At 63.5% G+C, this 26,929-nt stretch overlaps 3 protein-coding genes across 4 annotated transcripts; 2 read left to right on the top strand and 1 right to left on the bottom strand.

The window, feature by feature from the left end:
* Positions 1-4,457: 4,457 nt before the first annotated feature.
* ATXN7L2 (ataxin 7 like 2) lies at positions 4,458-18,905 on the top strand. The gene is given in 12 exon segments (XM_034069886.1): positions 4,458-5,344; positions 13,141-13,215; positions 13,300-13,404; positions 13,960-14,125; positions 14,204-14,502; positions 15,251-15,333; positions 15,445-15,683; positions 15,776-15,953; positions 16,550-16,671; positions 17,128-17,187; positions 17,189-17,831; positions 18,891-18,905. Coding segments are annotated over 12 exon segments (2,118 nt in total). The 5' UTR covers positions 4,458-5,211.
* A 1,065-nt stretch (positions 18,906-19,970) lies between these two features.
* Positions 19,971-21,961, bottom strand: AMIGO1 (adhesion molecule with Ig like domain 1). The gene is given in 2 exon segments (XM_005139968.3): positions 19,971-20,183; positions 20,185-21,961. Coding segments are annotated over 2 exon segments (1,527 nt in total). The 5' UTR covers positions 21,646-21,961; the 3' UTR covers positions 19,971-20,117.
* On the top strand, positions 20,784-26,715 carry GPR61 (G protein-coupled receptor 61). Of its 2 annotated transcripts, none has more exons than XM_034069785.1 (2): positions 20,784-21,273; positions 25,250-26,715. In XM_034069785.1, exon 2 carries the CDS (start codon positions 25,409-25,411, stop codon positions 26,672-26,674), a length of 1,266 nt encoding a protein of 421 aa, XP_033925676.1. In that variant the 5' UTR covers positions 20,784-21,273; positions 25,250-25,408; the 3' UTR covers positions 26,675-26,715. The 2 variants fall into 2 exon arrangements, with proteins under 2 accessions (XP_033925676.1, XP_033925677.1); XM_034069786.1 differs by lacking the exon at positions 20,784-21,273 and adding an exon at positions 24,314-24,626.
* Positions 26,716-26,929: the final 214 nt, after the last annotated feature.

Below are 26,929 nucleotides of genomic sequence, written 5' to 3'. Positions count from 1 at the left end.
GCCCCCAGAGCCGTTGCCGTGGGCAACAAGGCCCCCCCCGGCCCCGGCCGCCCGGGCCCGGGCGCCTGCCAACCCCGCCCGAACGCCGGGGCCCCCGCGATCGGGGCCGGAGGGCCAAGGAGGGGGTACTGGTGCTGCGCCTGTTCAGCGCACGCCTGGCTTCGCAACGCTGCCCCCTGCCCGCCCCTCACTCTCTGCCCCCGGCCCCCAGGGCCGTTGCCGTGGGCAACAAGGCCCCCCCCGGCCCCGGCCGCCCGGGCCCGGGTGCCCTGCAACCCGCCCGAACGCCGGGCCCCGCGCCCGGGGCCGGAGGGCCAGGAGGGGGTACTGGTGCTGCGCCTGTTCAGCGCACGCCTGGCTTCGCAACGCTGCCCCCCCCGCCCGCCCCTCACTCTCTGCCCCCGGCCCCCAGGGCCGTTGCCGTGGGCAACAAGGCCCCCCCCGGCCCAGGCCGCCCGGGCCCGGGCGCCCTGCCAACCCGCCCGAACGCCGGGCCCCCCGCTCGGGGGCCCAGAGGGCCAGGGAGGGGGTACTGGTGTGCTGCGCCTGTTCAGCGCACGCCTGGCTTCGCAACGCTGCCCCCCGCCCGCCCCTCACTCTCTGCCCCCGGCCCCCAGGGCCGTTGCCGTGGGCAACAAGGCCCCCCCCCGGCCCCGGCCGCCCGGGCCCGGGCGCCCTGCCAACCCGCCCTCCGAACGCCGGGCCCCCCGCGCCCGGGGCCGGAGGGGCCAGGGGGGGGTACTGGTGCTGCGCCTGTTCAGCGCACGCCTGGCTTCGCAACGCTGCTCCCCCGCCCGCCCTCACTCTCTGCCCCCGGCCCCCCCGGCCCGTTGCCGTGGGCAACAAGGCCCCCCCCCGGCCCCGGCCGCCCGGGCCCGGGCGCCCTGCCAACCCGCCCGAACGCCGGGCCCCCGCGCCCGGGGCCGGAGGGCCAGGAGGGGGTACTGGTGCTGCGCCTGTTCAGCGCACGCCTGGCTTCGCACCGCTGCCCCCCGCCCGCCCCTCACTCTCTGCCCCCGGCCCCCAGGGCCGTTGCCGTGGGCAACAAGGACCCCCCCGGGCCCCGGCAGCACGGGCCCGGGCGCCCTGCCAACCCGCCCGAACGCCGGGCCCCCGCGCCCGGGGCCGGAGGGCCAGGGGGTGTACTGGTGCTGCGCCTGTTCAGCACACGCCTGGCTTCGCAACGCTGCCCCCCGCCCGCCCCTCACTCTCTGCCCCCGGCCCCCAGGGCCGTTGACATGGGCAACAAGGCCCCCCCCGGTCCCGGCCGCCCGTGGCACCGGGCGCCCTGCCAACCCGCCCGAACGCCGGGCCCCCGCGCCCCGGGGCCGGAGGGCCAGGAGGGGGTACTGGTGCTGCGCCTGTTCAGCGCACGCCTGGCTTCGCAACGCTGCCCCCCCGCCCGCCCCTCACTCTCTGCCCCCGGCCCCAGGGCCGTTTGCCGTGGGCAACAAGGCCCCCCCCCGGCCCCGGCCGCCCGGGCCCGGGCGCCCTGCCAACCCGCCCGAACGCCGGGCCCCCGCGCCCGGGGCCGGAGCGCCGGGGGGGGTACTGGTGCTGCGCCTGTTCAGCACACGCCTGGCTTCGCAACGCTGCCCCCCGCCCGCCCCTCACTCTCTGCCCCCGGCCCCCAGGGCCGTTGCCGTGGGCAACAAGGCCCCCCCCGGCCCCGGCCGCACGGGCCCGGGCGCCCTGCCAACCCGCCCGAAAGCCGGGCCCCCGCGCCCGGGGCCGGAGGGCCAGGAGGGGGTACTGGTGCTGCGCCTGTTCAGCGCACGCCTGGCTTCGCAACGCTGCCCCCCGCCCGCCCCTCACTCCTCTGCCCCCGGCCCCCAGGGCCGTTGCCGTGGGCAACAAGGCCCCCCGGGCCCCGGCCGCCCGGGCCCGGGCGCCCTGCCAACTCGCCCGAACGCCGGGCCCCCGGGGCCGGAGGGCCAGGAGGGGGTACTGGTGCTGCGCCTGTTCAGCGCACGCCTGGCTTCGCAACGCTGCCCCCCGCCCACCCCCTCACTCTCTGCCCCCGGCCCCCAGGGCCGTTGCCGTGGGCAACAAGGCCCCCCCCGGCCCCGGCCGCACGGGCCCGGGCGCCCTGCCAACCCGCCCGAACGCCGGGCCCCCACGTACGGGGCCGGAGGGCCAGGAGGGGGTACTGGTGCTGCGCCTGTTCAGCGCACGCCTGGCTTCGCAACGCTGCCCCCCCGCCCGCCCCTCACTCTCTGCCCCCCGGCCCCCAGGGCCGTTGCCGTGGGCAACAAGGCCCCCCCGGGCCCCGGCCGCCCGGGCCCGGGCGCCCTGCCAACTCGCCCGAACGCCGGGCCCCCGCGCCCGGGGCCGGAGGGCCAGGAGGGGGTACTGGTGCTGCGCCTGTTTCAGCGCACGCCTGGCTTCGCAACGCTGCCCCCCGCCCGCCCTCACTCTCTGCCCCCGGCCCCCAGGGCCGTTGCCGTGGGCAACAAGGCCCCCCCGGCCCGGCCGCCCGGGCCCGGGCGCCCTGCCAACCCGCCCGAACGCCGGGCCCCCGCGCCCGGGGCCGGAGGGCCAGGAGGGGGTACTGGTGCTGTGCCTGTTCAGCGCACGCCTGGCTTCGCAACGCTGCCCCCCGCCCGCCCCTCACTCTCTGCCCCCGGCCCCCACGGCCGTTTGCCGTGGGCAACCAGGCCCCCCCCGGCCCTGGCCGCCCGGGCCCGGGCGCCCTGCCAACCCGCCCGAACGCCGGGCCCCCGCGCCCGGGGCCGGAGGGCCAGGAGGGGGTACTGGTGCTGCGCCTGTTCAGCGCACGCCTGGCTTCGCAACGCTGCCCCCGACCACCCCTCACTCTCTGCCCCCGGCCCCCAGGGCCATTGCCGTGGGCAACAAGGCCCCCCCCGGCCCCGGCCGCCCGGGCCCGGGCGCCCTGCCAACCTGCCCGAACGCCGGGCCCCCGGGGCCGGAGGGCCAGGAGGGGGTACTGGTGCTGCGCCTGTTCAGCGCACGACTGGCTTCGCAACGCTGCCCCCGCCCGCCCCTCACTCTCTGCCCCCGGCCCCCAGGGCCGTTGCCGTGGGCAACAAGGCCCCCCCCGGCCCCGGCCGCCCGGGCCCGGGCGCCCTGCCAACCCGCCCGAACGCCGGGCCCCCGCGCCCGGGGCCGGAGGGCCAGGAGGGGGTACTGGTGCTGCGCCTGTTCAGCGCACGCCTGGCTTCGCAACGCTGCCCCCCGCCCGCCCCTCACTCTCTGCCCCCGGCCCCCAGGGCCGTTGCCGTGGGCAACAAGGCCCCCCCCGGCCCCGGCCGCCCGGGCCCGGGCGCCCTGCCAACCCGCCCGAACGCCGGGCCCCTGCGCCCGGGGCCGGAGGGCCAGGAGGGGGTACTGGTGCTGCGCCTGTTCAGCGCACGCCTGGCTTCGCAACGCTGCCCCCCGACCACCCCTCACTCTCTGCCCCCGGCCCCCAGGGCCGTTGCTGTGGGCAACAAGGCCACCCCGGCCCCGGCCGCCCGTGCCCGGGCGCCCTGCCAACCCGCCCGAATGCCGGGCCCCCGGGGCCGGAGGGCCAGGAGAGGGTACTGGTGCTGCGCCTGTTCAGCGCACGCCTGGCTTCGCAACGCTGCCCCCCGCCCGCCCCTCACTCTCTGCCCCCGGCCCCCAGGGCCGTTGCCGTGGGTACCAATGTCCCCCCCGGCCCCGGCCGCCTGGGCCCGGGCGCCCTGCCAACCCGCCCGAACGCCGGGCCCCCGCGCCCAGAGGGCCAGGAGGGGGTACTGGTGCTACGCCTGTTCAGCGCACGCCTGGCTTCGCAACGCTGCCCCCCGCTTGCCCCTCACTCTCTGCCCCCGGCCCCCAGGGCCGTTGCCGTGGGCAACAAGCCCCCCCCCGGCCCCAGCCGCCCGGGCCCGGGCGCCCTGCCAACCCGCCCGAACGCCGGGCCCCCGCGCCCGGAGGGCCAGGAGGGGGTACTGGTGCTGCGCCTGTTCAGCGCACGCCTGGCTTCGCAACGCTGCCCCCCGCCCGCCCCTCACTCTCTGCCCCCGGGCCCCAGGGCCGTTGCCGTGGGCAACAAGGCCCCCCCCGGCCCCGGCCGCCCGGGCCCGGGCGCCCTGCAGGCCCGCCCGAACGCCAGGCCCCTGTGCCCAGGGCCGAAGAGCCAGGAGGTGGCACTGGGGCTGCGCCTCTTCAGCGCACGCCTGGCTTCGCAACGCTGCCCCCCGCCCGCCCCTGACTCTTCGCCCCTGGCCCACAGGGTCGTTGCCGTCGGCAACAAGAGCAAGAGCAGCTTAAAACAGGACAGAAATGACCATAATTATTTAAGGCACTGAGGGCATTAGTAAGCCTTAATGACCCTAAACAGCCTCACCTGTGCACCAGACCACACCCAGGAGCCCTATTTAAACCCAGCTCTGTGCCTCAGTTCTTTCTTAGAGCTTTGCCGGAGGAATGCTGTTTTTTCAGCCCTGTCCCTGCCTGTGAAGATTCTTAATCTGAACTTCAGACTGACTGCCCGGCTTGATCTTCTTTACGATTACAGAGCAGCTTGGCAATTGCTGGACCTGATGGTGTGTTGCGGACTGCGTTGCTGCATGTTCTCAAGCCTGATAGACTCCTGGCTGGACTTGGCTGCTGCTGGACCTTCTCTTCTTGGGTACCTTGAACTTGGGCCTAGGCTGGCAGAGGTCTCTTCTCCTGCTGTGGGAGCCCAGAGGTAGCCTGGTCTGTTCTTGTTTCCCTGAAGAGTGTGGAGATCCCTGCAAAGTCTCCGGGCAGTGTGGAGGACACGGCTGTGAGGGTGAGCATGTGCTGCGGCATCAGAGGGGCCTACTGCCAGGGAACCGGGAGTGCTGTGTGCTCTGCCTCACCAACTGCCTCATCCACAGAGAACAGCTGGGCTTCTCTGGGGCTTTTGCATGGATTTCTTTGCCTGGAGCAAAACATTTGGCTGCTGACTTATGAACTAACTCCTTAGACCTGTTTGAGGCACTACAGTGAAGAGGTGCTGGTAAAGGCCTACAGTCTGAGGAGCAAATTATGTGTGTTTTCCAAGTGCCATGAAGTGCTGCCACAGAAGTACCACTGCAAGACAAAGTGTGTGGGGCTGGTGTGCCCTTTCTCTGCTATATGTGTGATTGGACTCGGAAATGGCTTTTAATCGCAATGTTTCATATCGAGCTTGTGGGGGGAGTCTTGCTGAGGCTGACACAACTCCCAATTTGACTGAGTTAACTGGCTAATTGGAGAGACATGGGAAGATGTACATCGAAAGAGAGTAAGAGGCTTCTGAAACAGGAGGTAGAGAAAGAGAACTGCATTCAAAATCCATTAACAGGAGCTTCAGACAGCCTCAAGCAGTCATCTGTAATGCAGCTAAACCAAGGTAAGTGTTGAGCCTTACTACTTTTACTGATAAGACTTTACTTTTTAAAGCAGTATGCTGAACATGTTTAAGTGTTTCTATGTATATTTGCAAACATAACTTCTATTGATGGGTCTCAAAATGCATTTGGAAGCTAGTTTGTGTGCTCTAGTGCTCCTCAGGGTTGCTACAACTACCAGGTGCTAAAAGCCCTTCAGAATAAGACTAAGTAGGAGCTGCAAGGATATTAAAAGCTTGCTTTCCCACTTTAAATCACACATTTGATTGAATTGTAACTAAAATAGAGTGAATTAAAATGCCTGTGATCAATCAATCGCTCGATTCCCTGAGAGAAACCACTTCACTTCTCACTTCACTTCTCACTTCACTTCTCACTTCACTTCTCACTTCACTACTCACTTCACTTCTCACTTCACTTCTCACTTCACTTCTCACTTCACTTCTCACTTCACTTCTCACTTCACTTCTCACTTCACTTCTCACTTCACTTCTCACTTCACTTCTCACTTCACTTCTCACTTCACTTCTCACTTCACTTCTCACTTCACTTCTCACTTCACTTCTCACTTCACTTCTCACTTCACTTCTCACTTCACTTCTCACTTCACTTCTCACTTCACTTCTCACTTCACTTCTCACTTCACTTCTCACTTCACTTCTCACTTCACTTCTCACTTCACTTCTCACTTCACTTCTCACTTCACTTCTCACTTCACTTCTCACTTCACTTCTCACTTCACTTCTCACTTCACTTCTCACTTCACTTCTCACTTCACTTCTCACTTCACTTCTCACTTCACTTCTCACTTCACTTCTCACTTCACTTCTCACTTCACTTCTCACTTCACTTCTCACTTCACTTCTCACTTCACTTCTCACTTCACTTCTCACTTCACTTCTCACTTCACTTCTCACTTCACTTCTCACTTCACTTCTCACTTCACTTCTCACTTCACTTCTCACTTCACTTCTCACTTCACTTCTCACTTCACTTCTCACTTCACTTCTCACTTCACTTCTCACTTCACTTCTCACTTCACTTCTCACTTCACTTCTCACTTCACTTCTCACTTCACTTCTCACTTCACTTCTCACTTCACTTCTCACTTCACTTCTCACTTCACTTCTCACTTCACTTCTCACTTCACTTCTCACTTCACTTCTCACTTCACTTCTCACTTCACTTCTCACTTCACTTCTCACTTCACTTCTCACTTCACTTCTCACTTCACTTCTCACTTCACTTCTCACTTCACTTCTCACTTCACTTCTCACTTCACTTCTCACTTCACTTCTCACTTCACTTCTCACTTCACTTCTCACTTCACTTCTCACTTCACTTCTCACTTCACTTCTCACTTCACTTCTCACTTCACTTCTCACTTCACTTCTCACTTCACTTCTCACTTCACTTCTCACTTCACTTCTCACTTCACTTCTCACTTCACTTCTCACTTCACTTCTCACTTCACTTCTCACTTCACTTCTCACTTCACTTCTCACTTCACTTCTCACTTCACTTCTCACTTCACTTCTCACTTCACTTCTCACTTCACTTCTCACTTCACTTCTCACTTCACTTCTCACTTCACTTCTCACTTCACTTCTCACTTCACTTCTCACTTCACTTCTCACTTCACTTCTCACTTCACTTCTCACTTCACTTCTCACTTCACTTCTCACTTCACTTCTCACTTCACTTCTCACTTCACTTCTCACTTCACTTCTCACTTCACTTCTCACTTCACTTCTCACTTCACTTCTCACTTCACTTCTCACTTCACTTCTCACTTCACTTCTCACTTCACTTCTCACTTCACTTCTCACTTCACTTCTCACTTCACTTCTCACTTCACTTCTCACTTCACTTCTCACTTCACTTCTCACTTCACTTCTCACTTCACTTCTCACTTCACTTCTCACTTCACTTCTCACTTCACTTCTCACTTCACTTCTCACTTCACTTCTCACTTCACTTCTCACTTCACTTCTCACTTCACTTCTCACTTCACTTCTCACTTCACTTCTCACTTCACTTCTCACTTCACTTCTCACTTCACTTCTCACTTCACTTCTCACTTCACTTCTCACTTCACTTCTCACTTCACTTCTCACTTCACTTCTCACTTCACTTCTCACTTCACTTCTCACTTCACTTCTCACTTCACTTCTCACTTCACTTCTCACTTCACTTCTCACTTCACTTCTCACTTCACTTCTCACTTCACTTCTCACTTCACTTCTCACTTCACTTCTCACTTCACTTCTCACTTCACTTCTCACTTCACTTCTCACTTCACTTCTCACTTCACTTCTCACTTCACTTCTCACTTCACTTCTCACTTCACTTCTCACTTCACTTCTCACTTCACTTCTCACTTCACTTCTCACTTCACTTCTCACTTCACTTCTCACTTCACTACTCACTTCACTTCTCACTTCACTTCTCACTTCACTTCTCACTTCACTTCTCACTTCACTTCTCACTTCACTTCTCACTTCACTTCTCACTTCACTTCTCACTTCACTTCTCACTTCACTTCTCACTTCACTTCTCACTTCACTTCTCACTTCACTTCTCACTTCACTTCTCACTTCACTTCTCACTTCACTTCTCACTTCACTTCTCACTTCACTTCTCACTTCACTTCTCACTTCACTTCTCACTTCACTTCTCACTTCACTTCTCACTTCACTTCTCACTTCACTTCTCACTTCACTTCTCACTTCACTTCTCACTTCACTTCTCACTTCACTTCTCACTTCACTTCTCACTTCACATTAGGGTTAGGGTACCCACTTTCCGACATTAGGGTTAGGGTGCACTCTTCCCGACATTAGGGTTAGGGTGCACTCTTCCCGACATTAGGGTTAGGGTGCACTCTTCCCGACATTAGGGTTAGGGTGCACTCAATCTGACATTATGGCTGGGGTGCACTCTTCCCGACATTAGGGTTAGGGTACCCACTTTCCGACATTAGGGTTAGGGTGCACTCTTCCCGACATTAGGGTTAGGGTGTACTCAATCTGACATTATGGCTGGGGTGCACTCTTCCCGACATTAGGGTTAGGGTACCCACTTTCCGACATTAGGGTTAGGGTGCACTCTTCCCGACATTAGGGTTAGGGTACCCCCTTTCCGACATTAGGGTTAGGGTGCCCTCTTCCCGACATTAGGGTTAGGGTGCACTCAATCTGACATTATGGCTGGGGTGCACTCTTCCCGACATTAGGGTTAGGGTACCCACTTTCCGACATTAGGGTTAGGGTGCACTCTTCCCGACATTAGGGTTAGGGTACCCCCTTTCCGACATTAGGGTTAGGGTGCCCTCTTCCCGACATTAGGGTTAGGGTGCACTCAGTCTGACATTATGGCTGGGGTGCACTCTTCCCGACATTAGGGTTAGGGTACCCACTTTCCGACATTAGGGTTAGGGTGCACCCTTCCCGACATTAGGGTTAGGGTACCCCCTTTCCGACATTAGGGTTAGGGTGCCCTCTTCCCGACATTAGGGTTAGGGTGCACTCAGTCTGACATTATGGCTGGGGTGCACTCTTCCCGACATTAGGGTTAGGGTACCCACTTTCCGACATTAGGGTTAGGGTGCACTCTTCCCGACATTAGGGTTAGGGTACCCCCTTTCCGACATTAGGGTTAGGGTGCACTCAGTCTGACATTATGGCTGGGGTGCACTCTTCCCGACATTAGGGTTAGGGTACCCACTTTCCGACATTAGGGTTAGGGTGCACTCTTCCCGACATTAGGGTTAGGGTACCCCCTTTCCGACATTAGGGTTAGGGTGCCCTCTTCCCGACATTAGGGTTAGGGTGCACTCAGTCTGACATTATGGCTGGGGTGCACTCTTCCCGACATTAGGGTTAGGGTGCACTCTTCCCGACATTAGGGTTAGGGTACCCCCTTTCCGACATTAGGGTTAGGGTGCCCTCTTCCCGACATTAGGGTTAGGGTGCACTCAGTCTGACATTATGGCTGGGGTGCACTCTTCCCGACATTAGGGTTAGGGTACCCACTTTCCGACATTAGGGTTAGGGTGCACTCTTCCCGACATTAGGGTTAGGGTACCCCCTTTCCGACATTAGGGTTAGGGTGCCCTCTTCCCGACATTAGGGTTAGGGTGCACTCAATCTGACATTATGGCTGGGGTGCACTCTTCCCGACATTAGGGTTAGGGTACCCACTTTCCGACATTAGGGTTAGGGTGCACCCTTCCCGACATTAGGGTTAGGGTACCCCCTTTCCGACATTAGGGTTAGGGTGCCCTCTTCCCGACATTAGGGTTAGGGTGCACTCAGCCTGACATTATGGCTGGGGTGCACTCTTCCCGACATTAGGGTTAGGGTACCCACTTTCCGACATTAGGGTTAGGGTGCACCCTTCCCGACATTAGGGTTAGGGTACCCCCTTTCCGACATTAGGGTTAGGGTGCCCTCTTCCCGACATTAGGGTTAGGGTGCACTCAGCCTGACATTATGGCTGGGGTGCACTCTTCCCGACATTAGGGTTAGGGTACCCACTTTCCGACATTAGGGTTAGGGTGCACTCTTCCCGACATTAGGGTTAGGGTACCCCCTTTCCGACATTAGGGTTAGGGTGCCCTCTTCCCGACATTAGGGTTAGGGTGCACTCAGCCTGACATTATGGCTGGGGTGCACTCTTCCCGACATTAGGGTTAGGGTGCACCCTTCCCGACATTAGGGTTAGGGTGCACTCTTCCCGACATTAGGGTTAGGGTACCCCCTTTCCGACATTAGGGTTAGGGTGCCCTCTTCCCGACATTAGGGTTAGGGTGCACTCAGTCTGACATTATGGCTGGGGTGCACTCTTCCCGACATTAGGGTTAGGGTACCCACTTTCCGACATTAGGGTTAGGGTGCACTCTTCCCGACATTAGGGTTAGGGTACCCCCTTTCCGACATTAGGGTTAGGGTGCCCTCTTCCCGACATTAGGGTTAGGGTGCACTCAGTCTGACATTATGGCTGGGGTGCACTCTTCCCGACATTAGGGTTAGGGTGCACTCTTCCCGACATTAGGGTTAGGGTACCCCCTTTCCGACATTAGGGTTAGGGTGCCCTCTTCCCGACATTAGGGTTAGGGTGCACTCAGTCTGACATTATGGCTGGGGTGCACTCTTCCCGACATTAGGGTTAGGGTACCCACTTTCCGACATTAGGGTTAGGGTGCACTCTTCCCGACATTAGGGTTAGGGTACCCCCTTTCCGACATTAGGGTTAGGGTGCCCTCTTCCCGACATTAGGGTTAGGGTGCACCCTGGGGTCCGTGCTCTGTAAAAGGAGCTTTACAGAGGGTTTAAGCAGCCCCTATATGTGCTCTTTTTATAGGGAGCTCTATAGAAGGGTATGTCCAACCCCGGGGTGTCCTGCCCCTATAGGGGCCCAGGTAATCGCTGCCCAGCTCTATAAGGGCCTATAACCCCGAGGTCAGCTTGGATTGGGGTGCACACGAGCGAGGGCTCAGCCCACTGTTGGGGTGTATGCAACCTCGGGGTCCTCAGCCCTATATGGTGGTAACCCGATGTCCCCAGTCCCATATAGGGGTAACCCCGGGGTCTTCAGACCCATATAGGGGTATATATGTCACCCTTGGCTGTCCAGCCACACACAGGGGTAACCCTTGAGATCCCCATCCCCTTATAGGGGTGCATAGGACCCCAGTCCCCATCCCTATATAGGACCTCGGTTTAGGAAGTATAAGGAACCTCTGGTTCCTGAAGCCAATATAGGTGTACATGGACCTAACCCTGGTCCTATCCCAGTACAGCAGTGTACGAACCCCAGTCCTCATCCCCTTGTATATAGAGCCCCCGGTCCCATCCCTATGTAGAGGTGCACAGGTACCGGTCATCACCCCCTATAGAGAGCATACAGGACCCCGGTCCCATCCCCATATAGAGGTGCACAGGTTCTGGGTCATCACCCCCTATAGAGAACATACAGGACCCCGGTCCCATCCCCATACAGAGGTGCACAGGTTCCCGATCACCCCCTATAGAGAACATACAGGACCCCAGTCCCATCCCGGTACAGAGGTGCACAGGTTCCCGTTCACCCCCTATAGAGAGCATACAGGACCCCGGTCCCACGCCGGTAGAGGTGCAGAGCACCGGGTACGGACGGTGTTTAGGACCCGGTGCTGCCGCCTGCAATAGGGCTCTATGGCATCCCACATCCCTGTGCGGTCCCGGTTGGGGGGGGGGGGGGGTACCGGTAATGAACGGTGGTTGGGGGGGGGGGGGGAGGCGGGACTACACCGCCCGTGGTGCCGCGGGGCGGGCGGGGGCGCGCAGCGCATGCGCGGGGGCGCACGGGGCGGCGGCGGCGGTGGTGGGAGGGGGGGGGCGGCGGCGGCGATGGCGGCGGCGGAGCGGAGGGTGCTCGGCCTGGACGAGTTCGCAGGGCAGAGCTGGAGCGTGTGGGTGCAACGGGCGGCGCCGCACGGAGAGCACGGTGAGGGGGGGGGGAACCGGGGACGTGACCCCCCCCCCCCCCCACGGTACCGGTGGTAGCGCCACCGAGCGGCGGAGGGGGCACCGGGAACGGAGGGGGCAATGGGGAGGGGGCAGGAGCATCCTGCACAGGGAGGCGGCACTGGGATCCTGCACTGGGAACTGGGCACCTGGCACTGGGAATGGGGCGTCCTGTGATGGGCACTGGGTGTCTGGTGCTGGGAACTGGGAACTGGGAACTGGGATCCAGGCACTTGGAGCCCTGCACTGGGCACCTGACATCAGGAATGGGGCATCCTGTGCTGGGCACTGGGAACCGGGCACCTGGCACCGGGAATGGGGCATCGTGTGCTGGACACTGAGCATCTGGCACTGGGAATAGAGCACTGGGAACTGGGATCCAAGCACTTGGAACCCTGCACTGGGCACTGGGCATCTGGCACTGGTAACTGGGCACTCAGCATCCTGTGCTGGATACTGGGCAACCAGCACCAGGATCCAGGCACTGGGAACCCTGCACTGGGCACTGGTCAACAGGAACACTGGGAATGGGCACCAGGAGCCTGCACCAGGAACTGGGAACCTGGTTCTTGCTCCTGGCACTGGGAATGGGGCATCCTTCACTGGGAGCCCTGCTCTAGGCACTGGGAACAGGGCACTGGGCAAACAGGAACTGGTACCTGGAACCAGGCACCCCAGTCTGGTCACTGGGAAGCCTGTGCCTGTTACTGGGAGCCAGTTACCCCATCCAGTTGTGGTAGCCTGGACAAGGCACTGGGTAGCCCATGTTGGGCACCAGTTGGCACCATCATCCTGGAGCAGGCAGAGGGCACTGGGATCCAGGTGGTGGGTGATGGGAGCACCAGATGGGAACCAGGCACTATGGCAATGGGTGCCCACTGTGGCAATGGGCACCCAGTACGGCACAGGGTGGACAAGAATGGGTGCCCAGTACGGCACAGGCTGAATGGGACTGGGTGCCCGGTATGGCACTGGGTATCCAGTACGGCACAGCTGGATGGTACTGGTTACCCAATATAGCACAGCTGGATGGCACTGGGTACCCAGTATAGCACTGTTGGATGGCACTGGGTACCCAATAGAGCACTGTTGGATGGCACTGAGTACCCAGTATAGCACTGTTGGATGGCACTGGATACCCAATAGAGCACTGTTGGATGGCACTGGGTACCCAGTATAGCACTGTTGGATGGCACTGGATACCCAGTATAGCACTGTTGGATGGCACTGGGTACCCAGTTGGTCACAGCCTGTGTCGGGCGCTGCTGATGGGGTTTTGTGTCCAGCAGGATCCGGGCTGGAGCTGGAGGAGAGTGGGAAAAGCAGCAGCAAGAAGCTGGACGCCATGACCCTGATCAAGGAAGGTAGGCTCATCCCTGGCAGCATTCCCGGTGTTCCGGGCAGGGATCAGCTCCCCCGGCACTGGGAACCCTGTGCTCTGCCCACAGACATGAGCATCTTCGGCCACTGCCCAGCGCACGACGAGTTCTACCTGGTGGTGTGTAACCACTGCAGCCAGGTGGTGAAGCCCCAGGCGTTCCAGAAGCACTGCGGTGAGCACAGGGAATGGGAATGGGAATGGAGGGGACCCCAAAGCTCCTCCAGCTCCAACCCCTGCCACGGGCAGGGACCCCTTCCACTGGAGCAGCTGCTCCAAGCCCCTGTGTCCAACCTGGCCTTGAGCACTGCCAGGGATGGGGCAGCCACAGCTGCTCTGGGCACCCTGTGCCAGCGCCTCAGCACCCTCCCAGGGAACAGCTTCTGCCTAAGAGCTCAGCTCAGTCTCCCCTCTCTTGGGCAGGTTCAAGCCATTCCCCTTGGCCTGTCCCTCCAGGCCCTTGTCCCAAGCCCCTCTCCAGCTTTCCTGCAGCCCCTTTAGGCACTGGAGCTGCTCTCAGCTCTCCCCTTCTCTTGTCCAGGCTGCCCCAGCCCAGCTCTCTCAGCCTGGCTCCAGAGCAGAGCTGCTCCAGCCCTCGCAGCATCCCCATGGCCTCCATCATCCCGAGCACCATCCCATGGGAATGTCTGTGGGGGGATTTCAGTGGTGGGACCCCATCTGTGGGCTCACCCCCGGTTTCTCCCCGTTGCCATCCCCCCTCTCCCAGCAGAACGCCGCCATGGGCCCCTCTCCAAGCTCTACACCCGCAGCCCCAAGTGCCACGTCACCGTGAACGGGAGCCCCGGCACAGCCAAGGCGCTGCGGGACAAGCATCCCGGAGCCCGCAGGAGACCCCAGCCCCTTCCAGAACACCCGGACAAGGACAACAACCTGTGGTGAGCACCGGGAGGGGCGGCTGTGCCCGTTCCATGGCCCCCAACCGCTCTGACCCCCCCCCATAACCCTCTCCGCAGCCTCTTCGTGCCTGTGGTTAACCTGGAGAAGATCCCCAGCATCCCCAAACCAGACGGGCACGGGATCAAGGTGCCCCCCAAGGCCGTTCCCAACGGTTCCAAGGAATCCATAGGGAAACCCAGCGGTGCCGTGGTGCCAAAGGAGCCCCCGGTGCCGGTCGGGCTCGGGGGGGACTCGTCGGTGCCCGATGATGGCCCCGGGGGCAAACCGGAGAATGGGCCCTCACCAGGGGAGAAGCCACCAAATCACCCCCCCGGTGCCACCAGGACACCCCCCAGGTCCCATAAGAAGCTGGCACGTGAGTCCCCCCCACTTCCCATGGTCACTGTCCCGGTCCCCATTGTTTTGGTGCTGGCGTTGGTACCAATGGGGCATCTCCCACCCCGTGCTCTGTTCAGCAGCGGGTTCTGGGAGGCACAAGTGTGAGCCAGGGTTGAACCCCCCCCCCTGCCCCCATGATGCTGTGGGTAACAGGGAGTGATGCCATGAGCAGAACCCAGGTTGGGGGCTGAAAGTGGGGATCAGCTCACCCCAGGGAGGGGGTGAAAGGGGGTCCCAGGAGGTGATGCCTCCCCCCCCAGTCCCATGGAGGGTGATTCAGGGCTGTTGTCCCCCCACCTCAGCCTCTTGCTTCAGGGAGAGGGGTCCCCTTCTCCATCCCTGTCTGGTCCCATCTCCATCCCTGTCTGGTCCCTATCTCCATCCCTGTCTGGTCCCCATCTCCATCCCTGTCTGGTCCCTATCTCCATCCCTGTCTGGTCCCATTCTCCATCCCTGTCTGGTCCCATCTCCATCCCTGTCTGGTCCCTATCTCCATCCCTGTCTGGTCCCATCTCCATCCCTGGCTGCTCCCATCTCCATCCCTTTCTGCTCCCACCTCCATCCCCTTTACCCACAGTGATCCCAGTGATGCCCTAACAACCCCCCCCCCCCATCACGCTCATCCCCACCATCCAAAACCTCAACCAGGGCTGGATACTTGGGGGGGGGGGGTGTCCCCAGCACCGACCCCCCCCCCAGCACCCATTGCCTTCCTCTGCCTGCAGGCAAGGAGTGCGACCTGAACCGGCAGTGTGGGGTGCTGAACCCCGACACCAACAAGCTGTGCACCCGCCTGCTCACCTGCAAGGTACCGGGGAGGGGGGCGGACGGGACACGGACACCCTCACCTTTCCAATGGGGTGTTTTTGGGGGTGCCCCCCCCCCACATTTTGACCCCATCCCATGTTTCCTGGTGCAGATCCACTCTGTTCACCAGCGCCGGGAGGTGCAGGGCCGGGACAAGGACTTTGATGTGCTGGTGGCTGAGCTAAAGGCCAGCTCCCGACGAGGTGACCCCCCCCCCAAGGACAGGAGCCCCCCCGGCAAGGAGCCGCCCCCCCCCACGCCGCAGGACCCCCCCTCACTGCCGCAGCCCCTCACCGGACCCCCCGGTGCCGTTCCCTGCCGAGCCAAGCTGCCCCATTGCCCACTGCCCCGGTGAGGCTGGGGGGGGGGGTGATGGGTAATGGGTGACCCCCCCTATATGGCGCACCCCAAACATCTCTTCCCCCCCCCCCCCAACTCCGCAGGACCCGGCTTCCCTCTGACAGTGACCCCGAGGATGTGCCCCCCCCCGGGGATGGGGGTATTGGGGTGTTCCCCCTCCCTGTACCCAAGGGGGGGCCCCGGGTGTCCAGTGAGGACAGTGAAGAAGAAGGGGGTGAGGAGCCCCCCCGGCCCCCCCTGCGCCCACCACGGCCACAGGCGGTGAGTGGGGGCACCCCCCCTTTAACCCAATGCTGCTGTGTGCTGAAAGGGGGTCAAAGGGGGGGTTTGGGGGGTCCCATCTCCTTCCTGCCTGAACTGGGGGGGGATTTGGGGACCCTGGGACTGGAGTGGGGACTTGGGGGGGGGGGGGGCGTCTCAACCCCTCTTATCTGAATTGGGGGGTCAAAGATGGGAGTAGGGATTTAGGGGGTCCTATCTCCATCCCCGGCTGCTTCCATCTCCATCCTTATCTGGTCCCATCTCCATCCCTAGCTGTTCCCATCTCCACCCCTGTCTGGTCCCCATCTCCATCCCTGACTGTTCCCATCTCCATCCTTGGCTGGTCCCATCTCCATCCCTGACTGGTCCCATCTCCATCCTTATCTGGTCCCATCTCCATCCCTGTCTGCTCCCATCTCCATCCCTGACTGGTCCCATCTCCATCCCTGCCTGATCCCATCTCCATCCTTGGCTGGTCCCATCTCCATCCCTGCCTGATCCCCATCTCCACCCCCATTTGGTTGAACTGGGGGTTCACTACAGCAGCAGGGATTCGGGGGGGGGTCACTGACTGTTTCCATGTCCCCCCCCCCCAGTTCTGCACCTTCGGGAGCCGCTTGGTCAGCCCAGGCTGTTACGTGTTCAACCGGCGGCTGGACCGGTTCTGCGCGGCGCTGGGCTCCATGCTGGAGCGGCACCTCAGCTCCCACATGTGGAGGTGGGGGGGCAGGGATGGGGGGGTCCCATCTCCCCCCTCCCCATCTGGAATAGGAGGGGACATGGGGGCAATGATGGGAGCAGGGATGTGGGGGGGGGGGGTCGTGTCTCAGCTTTCCCACCTGAACTGGGGGGCATTGGGGACTGGGGTGGGAATTGGGGGGGGGGCATTTCATCCCTCCCTCTCCATCTGAATTAGGGGGATATGGGGGGGTCAGGGGTGGGAACAGGGGTTTGGGGGTTCCCGCATTGCCCCTTTCCCATCGGGATTGGGGGATCAGGGATTGGAGCAGGGATTTGGGGGGTCCCATCTCATTGGAGGAGAAAAAGGGATCAGGGATCAAGTAAGGATTTGGGGGGGGGGGATCCCATCTCACCCCCCCCTCAAACTGGGGGTTGCCAATGCCGGGAGCCGGCATCTGGGGCTCCCCCCTCACCCCTCCCCTCCCTCCCACAGGAAGATCCCCCCTGCCGCCGACCCCCCCCTGCAGCCCCCCCCGGCCCCCCCCAGCCCTTCCCCCTGCAGCCTCCCCCCCCCCCGTGCCCGTGTCCGCCCCCCCTCCTCGCGTGCCTCCGATGCTGCTGTCTCCGGCGGGGTCCCCTCACGCCGCCGCCGCCTGCAGCCAGCCCGAGGGGGGGGGGGGCTGCAGCCGCTCCATCACCTCCCCCCTCCCCGCGAACACCCCCTCCCCCTCCTTCAGCCAGCTGCCTGCGGGCAGGGCCGGGGTCGCTTCCCGAGCTCGGGAATGTCGGGATACGGAGCCCCGCAAGTGGAGACCCCCCCCGGGCACCGGGGGCCCCCCCTACAAACGGACCTGCGGGGGGGACGGGCTCAAAGGCAAAGCCCAAAGCTCGGCCCCCCCCGGCAAGACGAAAAGCGCCCCCCCCATCCCCGTCCTCAATGGCACAGCCCGGGCCAAGCGGCCGGACCCGGCCCGGAGCCCCCCCCCCCGTGCACGGAGCGGGCCCCCCCCCCCCCCCCCCCGGTGCATCCCCGAGGAGGAGGTGAGGAAGAGGAAGAACACGGCCACGTATTGCAGGGGGGTCAAAGCCAGGCCCGGACCCCCCCACACACCCCCCCCCTCCGGCCCGGGGGGGGCCGTCCGCAGGAAGAAGATGGGGACCCCCCCGGGCTTCGAGGAGAAGCGGAGCGGCCTGAAGGTGGGGATGGGGGGGGTCATTTGGGATGGGGGGTTCATGTTGGGATGGGGGGGTCCTGTTGGGATGGGGGGGTTCATGTTGGGATGGGGGGGTCCTGTTGGGATGGGGGGGTTCCTATAGAGATAAGGGGGTTCTCGTGAGATGGGGGGTCCCTGTTGGGATGGGGGTCCCTATAAAGATAAGGGGTCCCTGGTGGGGTACAGGGGCCCCTATGGAGATAGGGGGTCCTGTTGAGATGGGGGGTTCTTATAGGGATAAGGAGGTCCTGTTGAGATGGGGGGTTCTTGTTGGGATGGGGAGTCCCTATAGAGAAAAGGGGACCCTGGTGGGGTACAGGGGCCCCTATGTAGATGGGGGGGTCCCTGTTGGGATGGGGGTTCCTATAGAGATAAGAGGACTCTATTGGGGTACACGGATCCCTATGGAGATGGCGGGGGTCCCTGTTAGATGGGGGGACGTCTCTGTTGGGATTGGGGGGACCCTATTGAGTTGGGCAGGTCCATATTGGGATGGGGTGGTCCTTATAGAGATAAGGGGGCCCTGCTGGGGTACAGGGGTACCTATGAAGATGGGGGCGGTCTCTATTGGGATGGGGGGACCCTATTGAGATGCGGGGGGGGTCCCTGTTGGGGTGGGGGGCAGGGGGAATGTGGTGTTTGGGGTGATGCTGGCAAATGTCAGGGGGGAAATGGGGGCCCAGGGCCACCAGCACCCACATGGGACCCATCTCCTGCTAGGGCTGGGGGCTGCTGGGACACCCTGGTCCTGGGGGGGGGACACGGGACACAGATCCCATGGGGACCCTCTGGGACACTTTGGTCCCTGGTGGGAGATGCCATGGGGGTGCCCATGTCCCCCCATGGGGACACCCCCCTCCTTGGGGGTGGATGCTGTGGGTCCCCCTTCTGCCTGCGGATGGGATGGAGACCTATGGGGTCCAGCCAATGCTCCATTGGGGACACCCTGACCCTGGCTGGGGGCTACCTGGGGACCCCAGACCCACCATGGGCCGGGGTCTCCCTATGGCCAGGGCTCACCCAGCCCCTCTCCTCTCCGCAGTCCAAAGCCCATTAACAGGAGGCCACTGGGGCCACCCCACATCCTGCACCGGGAGCCGATGGAATTGAGGGGGGGGGAAGACCCCAAACCCCCCCCCAGGGAAACACCGACCTCAGCCAAATACCTCAAGACTCAGTTCTGTTCTCTTGCTGCTATAACGGACCCCCGGGCGCGGGGGGGCCCGGCTTGGGACTGCCACCGATCGCCACCGATGGCCACCAATGGCCACCAGGGGCCACCCTATTTATAAGAATGATTATTGCTGTTTTTTGTTTCTTTTTTAGAAAAAGAAAGAAAAATGAAAGAAAAAAGAGAAGCTGAGAAGTATGGGGGGGGGGGGGTCCTGGGGGTCACGGTGGGGTTGGGGAATGGGGGGTGTTGGTGAGGGCAGAGCGAGGATGGGGTCCCCAGTGATGCTGTGGGGCAGGGATGCGGTGTCTGCAGGGGCAGGGGGGCCCAGGAGCCATGGGTTAAAGGGGAAGGGGGTGGGTTCCCCTGTGGAGATGGGAATGGGGGTCCCCACACCATGGGGACCCTATAGGGCAGTGGGGGTCAATGGGCTGCGGGGGGGGTTCATTGGGGGCAGTGGCAGCAATGGGATGCTGGGGGGGGTCAGTGGGGGGGTGAGCACTGGGGTGATCCCCCCTCCTCCCCCATACACCCCAGACAGGGACCAGGGTGTGAGCAGGACTCATCCTGACCCCGCACCCAAGGGGGTCCCCCCGTCCCCACACTCCCCCCCCAGTGCCAGGACCCCCATTTGTCCCCCCCCCCAATCCGCAGGTGGCCCAGACACGGTGGGAAACACATTTATTGTGGCCAAGGCATTGGGGGGGGGGTGATATGGGGGGGACACAGGCCGGGGGGTGCACGGGGGTGCCCCCATTTGGGGTGCTGGGGTCCCCCCCTGCAGTGGGGGGGCTCTGCTTGTGGCTGTGGGTTGCACTGGGGGGGGGGGGTGTTGGGGGTGATGTGCCCCTTGTGTTACCCCCTCCCACAAGAGCCGGGGGCAGGGGGGGGGGCTCATGCTTTGCAACTGACATGCAGGGGGGGTGCTGGTGCCACCCCAGTGTCCCCACAGAGCCCCCCATTGTCCCTTATGGTCCCACGGAGGCCGGTGGGGAGGTGATGGCAATGGGGGTCCTGGTTGCCCCCCCCTTGCCTGCAGCGCATCCATTGGATGGGGGGGACAGACGGGAGCGGGATGGACTTGGGGTGTCCCCATCCCTACACCACAATGGGGGTGTCGGAGAAGACGGAGCTGACCGAGTCCGGATCCGACACCTTCCTCTGCGCCCTGGGGCCGTGCCGGGGGGGTCCCTGCGGTGTCCCCCCCCGCTCTGAACCTCCCATTGTGCCCCATGCTGGCACCGGATGCGGATCGGGACCCCCCCATCTCCCCCCCGGCCCCATTGGTGGCATGGTTGGGGGTGGCACTGAGCACTGATGAGTTGATGCTGTCGTCGCGGGGTGCGGGGGCCTTGTCGGTGGTGCGGCAGCAGCAGCAGCGGCACGGGGTGAGGTACAGGTAGATGAGCACCAGCACCACGCTGAGGATACAGCCCACGAGCGTGGTGTAGGCGGTGTTGAGGGTGTCGTGGGGCCCGTGCAGGGTGTAGTTGTGCACCACCAGCTCCACGTACAGCGTCTCGTTGAGCACCGGCCCCGCCACCCAACAGGCGTAGGTACCGGCATCCTCGGCCCGCAGCGCCCGCACCTGCAGGCTCCCGTTGGCCAACAACACCGCGCTCCCGTTACCCCCGTCCTGCGGCACCCGCTCACCCGCCGGCGTCACCCAGAGCCGGCTCCTTGCCCCGCGCACCCGCGTGTCACAGCTCAACGTCACCGTGTCCCCCACGTGCGCCTCCAGCACCGCCTCCCGCGCCTCGCTGCAGTTGAGCGGTGCCCGTCCTGCCAGCGCCAGGATGGCAACAGGCGCCGGTGCCGACTGTATCGAACACCGCAGCTCATCCTGGAAGTCCACAACAGCACTGAGGCGGCGGCGGCGGCCGCGGGCCACGAGCTGGAACAAGGCACAGTCGCAGGCCAAGGGGTTGCCGTGCAGGTACAGGCGGTCGCGGAGCCAGGCGGGCAGCGCCTGTAGCTCACCCACGGGCACGTGGCGCAGGCGGTTGGCCGACAGGTCGAGCAGGGCGAGCTGGGGCAGGCGGCTGCCGTCGCGCAGCAGCTCCAGCGGGAAGCGGGTGATGCGGTTCTGGCCCAGGTACAGCTTGCGCAGGCGGTTGAGGTTCTCGAAGGCCGTGCGGTCCACAGTGGAGATCTCGTTGTTGTAGAGCAGCAACACCTCGAGCTCGGCCAGGTCGCTGAACAGGTTCTCGTCCAGCGCGCGCAGGCGGTTGGAGGACAGGTCCAGGTGACGCAGGTGAGGGACGTGGGTGAAGGCTTCGGTGGACACGAAGGAGAGCCCGTTGTGGCTGAGCAGCAGCGCGTGCAGGTGTGCCAGGCGCACCGGGGCCCAGTCGGCACGCAGCCGGCTCACGTTGTTGTGGCTCAGGTCCAGCACCGCCGTGAAGCGCGGTAGTGGTGCCGGCACCGCGCTCAGCACCGCCTGGGAGCAGCTCAGGATGTTGGAGGCGCAGATGCAGCGCGGGGGGCAGATCACACACCACACACCCGGCGGTGCCACCGCGGTCACCAGAGCCACGCACAGGAGGAGCCCCCGGGCACCGGTGCCTGCCATGGGTGCCAGGCTCTGACCTCTGGGGTCACGGTGAGGATGTGGCATCGCTGGCATCGGGTGCGTTTGCACTGGGTGGATGCGGTCACCAGTGTCACGGTGTGCGCTGGGCCGGCTGCTCACTGGTGTCACTGCATGGGCTATGGGGTGGCTCCAGTCACCCGGTGTCACTGCATGGGCTATGGGGTGGCTCCGGTCACCCGGTGTCACTGCATGGGCTATGGGATGGCTCCGGTCACCCGGTGTCACTGCACGGGCTGTCGCTGTCACCCGGTGTCACTGCATGGGCTGTCGCTGTCACCCGCTGTCATGGCGTTACCGGTGCTGCTGCTCCCCCGGTGCCGGTGGCTTTGGCCACCCCGTGTCACTCCGTTCCCCCCCCCCCCCCCGGTCCCGGCTGGCCCCGCCCTCTCCTCCCCGGTGCCCTCCCGCCCCCCCCCTGCAGCGGACGGTGCCCTCGGGAGGATGCTCAATGCCACCCCCCCCCCCCCCCGCGGCGTTACCGGGGCCCGGTACCGGAGGAGCGGGGCCGAACCGAGCCGGGCTGAGCCGAACCGAGCCGGGCTGAGCCGAAGCAGAGCGGGCCGAGGCGATGCGAGCGAAGGGTCCGAGCTGGGCCGATGGGAGCCGATGGGAGCCGAACCGGACCGATGGGAATCCGATGGGAGCCGAGCGGGGCCGAACCGGACCGATGGGATCCGATGGGATCCGATGGGAGCCGAACCGGACCGATGGGAGCCGACGGGAGCCGATCGGGGCCGCGCCGCCCCGCACCGCCTGCAGCGCGCACCCGCGGCCCCGGGACAGGGTCTGGGGGCGGCCCCACCGCGGGCACGGCCCGTCCCCATTGGCTGCCGCGGCAGTGCCCCCCACCAATGGCGGCGGAGCCCCGTTAACCCCTGGTGGGCCGGGAGAGACCCTGCAGGAGCCGACCCCCATCCCAATCCCATCCCATTGCCGTCCCTGTCCCCAGCTTCATCCCTATCCCCACCACATCCTCATCCTCATTCCCAGCCCATCTCCATCTTCATCCCATTTATCTCATCCCCATTACATCCTCAACTTTATCCTAATCCCATCCCGTGTCACGTCAACCTCATCCTCACCCGTATCCTCTACTCCCACCCCATCTCCTTCCTCATCCTTATCACGCTTCTGTGTCATCCCCATCCCCATCTTAATCCTCATCTCCACCAATCCATCTCCACCCCACTCCATCCCCGTCCCCACCTTCATCCTCATCCCCCCCCTCCCATCCCCATCTCCAACCTTATCCCCACACCATCCTCATCCCAAATCCCCAGGAGGGCACCCATGGGTGCTGTGTCCCCCCCCCGGGCTGAGGCCCGCACCCATCAGTGCCGGTGTGGGGCCAAGGTCAGAGGGACCGGAGCCGGGGATGATGCAGCTGTTTTACCGGGGGGGGGGGGCACACAGACGGTGATTAACGGGAGCAGCGCATCCCCAGGGTGCCCCTCACACCCATGGGTTGTCCCACCCCATTTCCAGCTGCTGGGAATTGTGTCCTTTGCTCGTCCTCGGTTTCCCTGTTTAATCCGGTGCTAATCCCTGCTCAGCACCCGCCGGACCCCCGTGTTCCCGCAGGGATGGGTGTGCGACACGCACATGGTAACACGTGTGTGCATGTACATGGATGTGCCTGACAGGTGTGTGCTGGGGGGGGTCAGCCGCACGCACACATGACACACGTATGTACACATGTGCAAACACGCTTATCCTGTGGGCCCCGTCAGTCAGATGTGCTGGGTGCTTTGGTATCGGGTTATGGGTGTCTCAGGGTGCTGGGGTGCTCAGTACCAGGCTGCTGGTACATAGGGTGCTGTGATAGTGGGGTGCAGGGGACGAGGGTGCCAGGATGAAGGGGTGCTGGGTTGTCCGTGTGCCAGGGCACCATAAGCCAAGGCAGCACCCCGGGCAGGATGCTTTGGTTGGTGCTCCTGACGGTTGGGACCCTCCTGGTCCATGGGATGCAGGGGACGGCTCCGCATCCCCCCACTGTGAGGCACTCCCAAAGCTTCAGGGTGCTGGGGGGGGTCAGCATGGCCAAACCCCTGCCTGCACCCACAGGGGATGGAGGAGGAAGGGGACAGTGGGGCACCCAGGATGGGGATCCCTCAGGATGAGGGCACCCAAGGTGTGTTATCCTCATGGATTCAGGGGGCTCCCCCTGCCCCATGGAGCAGGATCGATCCCACGCTCAGCTCCGGTTGCTCCATGGGGTGGGTTGGGTACCCCGCTGGGTACCATCGCTCCCGGCTCCCCCCCCAGCAGCTGTGGGACAGGGCGATGCAGTCTCCATAGGGATTTAAGGGATGCCTGTCCTTGGGGTGATGAGGATCCCCATTGGAAGCGAATGGTTGTGCCCTGGGGAAGCTGAGGCAGGAGCGTGGCGGTGATGGGGAACTGCCCCCATCCCAGTTGCCCCATTGAGGAACTGGGAGCAAGGAAGGGGGCACTGGGTTGGGGATGGGCAGAGCCTTGGGGTCCTGCGGCCTCTCTGAGAGTCCCCCCCAGCCCCAAGCATCCTCCTGCACCCACCACAGCCCCTCTCTGTGCCCCCCCCTGCGGATCTGCCTCCTGCCCCCACCCATTCCCACCCCAGGTACCTTCACCCTGCTCCTCCATCCCCCCAAACCCCCTCTTTGCCCCCCCCCATAGCTCCCGAGCCCAGCACCCCCCTTCCAGTGCCCCCATAGCCCCTTTATGGGGAACCTGAGGTCTGAAACAGCACAGGGAGGGGGACAAACCCACCCTGCACCCCCATCCCAATGGGAACAAGCCGGGTTCCAGCCGATCTAGGACCCCCCTCCATAACCCGGGGGCTCCCCCTCCGCAGCGCGTTGTGGATGGGGGGGCCGCGGTGCCGGGCGCTAGGACCCAGCAGCCGCGGTGCGGAGCATCCCTCGCCGCAGCGGCTCCGGCCCGGCCCCGAGCATCCCCGCACCGACGGGGGGACCCCCCCCGCACAACCGAGCCCCTCCCGCACCGACCAGGACCCCCCCGTGTACCCCCTCACGGTAAGTGCCGCCGCAGAGCCCCCCACCGGGGCGATGCCCGGGGGCTGGGGGGGGTGAGATGTGAAGGGGGACGTGGGGAGGACCCTATATGGGGGGGAGGGGGGCTAGATGTGTGCCCCTATTCCATCAGTAGCTCCCTCATTCCATCAGGAACCCCCTCATTCCAACAGTAACCCCCCCATGGGATGCAGGAGATGGGGACCCCCACCCTTCTTGGGAAGCAGCACCCATCAGGGGGGCTCTGTGTGTCTGCCCTCTGGGCACTGTGTAGTACCTGGTAGCACCCATTCTGGGGGGCTGGGGGTGCAGCACCCACCGCTGGGCAAGGCTTGGGTCATGCATGGCCATTGATACACAAAGAGAGGAGATGGGGGGGCTGGAGATGGGGGGATCCCGGTCTCAGGACCCCACTGGGGTGTTTTGGGCTGAAACATTGGAGTTTTGGGGGGGTTCATCCCGAAATTGGTCATTCTGGGGGAGAATAAGGCTGTTGAGAAAGGGGTTTCTTGGGGGGGGGGGGAAGAGGGCCGTGGAGGGGGACCCGGTGGGCTGTATTTGGGGGTCACAGCTGGACTCAGCCCCCCAGGATTGTTCCCCTTCCCCAATGTCTCTCCATCCCACAGGTGCCCAGTGGGGAGATGAGTGGGGCCGGGGGGCACCTTTGGGTGCTCTGAGCTCCACCAGCACCCCCTATCCCCCAACCCATTGAGGATGTGACCCCCCCCCCAATCCAGCAATGCCCAGCGCAAGGATGCTCCCCTTGGTGACGGTGGTGGCCCAGGATGGAGCCGGCACCATGGGGCTGGAATGGCTCTAGGGAGGTGCGGGGGCTCCAGCCCTCCCCAGGCCCCATGTCCCCCAATGGCACAGCCGACAGCAAAGGCAGGGACGTGGCTTCGAGGTCTGTGGGGCTGTTCTTCATGCTGCTCATGGACCTGGCGGCCATCGTGGGCAATGCGGCCGTCATGGCCGTCATCGTGAAGACCCCAGCGCTCAGGAAGTTCGTCTTCGTCTTCCACCTGTGCCTGGTGGACTTCCTGGCCGCCCTCACCTTGATGCCATTGGAGATGCTGTCAGGCTCGGCTGTGTTCGACAGCCCCGTGCTGGGTGACACCGTGTGCCGCGTGTACCTGTTCCTGAGCGTCTGCTTCATCACCATGTGCATCCTCTCCATCTCCACCATCAACGTGGAGCGCTACTACTACGTGGTGCACCCCATGCGCTACGAGGTGCGGATGACCGTGCGCTTGGTGGCCTGCGTCCTGGCCGGCGTCTGGCTCAAAGCCGTCGCCACCTCCTTGGTGCCCGTCCTGGGTTGGTCGGCACCGGACCGGCCCCCGGCGCTCAGCACCCGCGGCTGCTCCTTGCAATGGAGCCGCGCTCCCTCCTGCAAGCTCTTCGTGGTCTTCTTCGCCGCCTTCTACTTCCTCCTGCCCCTTGCCATCATCGCCGTGGTTCACTGCAGCATGTTCAAGGTGGCGCGTGTGGCCGCCATGCACCGGGGCCCGCTCCCCACCTGGACGGAGACCCCGAGGCACCGCTCCGCGTCGCTCAGCAGCCGCTCCACCATGGTCACCACGTCGGGAGCACCACGGACCACACCGCAGAGGACGTTGGGGGGCGGCGGGGGCAAAGCGGCCGCCATCCTGCTGGCGCTGGGGGGGCAGTTCCTGCTCTCCTGGCTGCCATACTTCAGCTTCCAGCTGTACACGGCGCTGAGCGCGCAGCCCTCGGGGCCAGCGGCCGAGAGTGTGGTCACTTGGGTGGGTTACTCCTGCTTCACCTCCAACCCCTTCTTCTACGGGTGCCTGAACCGGCAGATCCGGGCCGAGCTCGGCCGGTTGCTCACCTGCCTCTTCAAGCAGCCCCCCGAGGACCTGCGGCTGCCGAGCAGAGAGGCCTCCATCGAGGAGAACTTCCTGCAGTTCCTGCAGGGCACGGCCTGCGAGCCCCACAGCCCCAAACCGGCCCCGGCCCCCGTCGATGTCCGCATCCCGGGGCAGATCGAGGAGGACGCGGGCGAGGGGGCGGCCAAGGCGGAGCTGTAGCGGTGGGGATGGGTCTGAGGTGAACATGGCTGAGGGCAGAGCCGGTGTGTGTGTGCTCCATGGGGAGGTGTGGGGGGGGAAATGGGGTCCCCCGAGCCCCACTGCGGCCCCCGTGCGGCTGAGCCAGGCCGGTGTCCGCTGTGGGGCTGCCCCATAGCCATGGGGCAGAGCTGGCCCTGTGGGGTGTGGATGGAGACCCCCTGTGAGGGGTGTGGGGCGGGGGAGGCCGAGCCCCCCCTCGGGACTACAACTCCC

The sequence above is a fragment of the Melopsittacus undulatus genome, chromosome 16, assembly GCF_012275295.1.
Source record: "Melopsittacus undulatus isolate bMelUnd1 chromosome 16, bMelUnd1.mat.Z, whole genome shotgun sequence".
NCBI classification, from domain to species: domain Eukaryota; kingdom Metazoa; phylum Chordata; class Aves; order Psittaciformes; family Psittaculidae; genus Melopsittacus; species Melopsittacus undulatus.
This window is presented reverse-complemented; position numbering and strand designations above follow the sequence as displayed.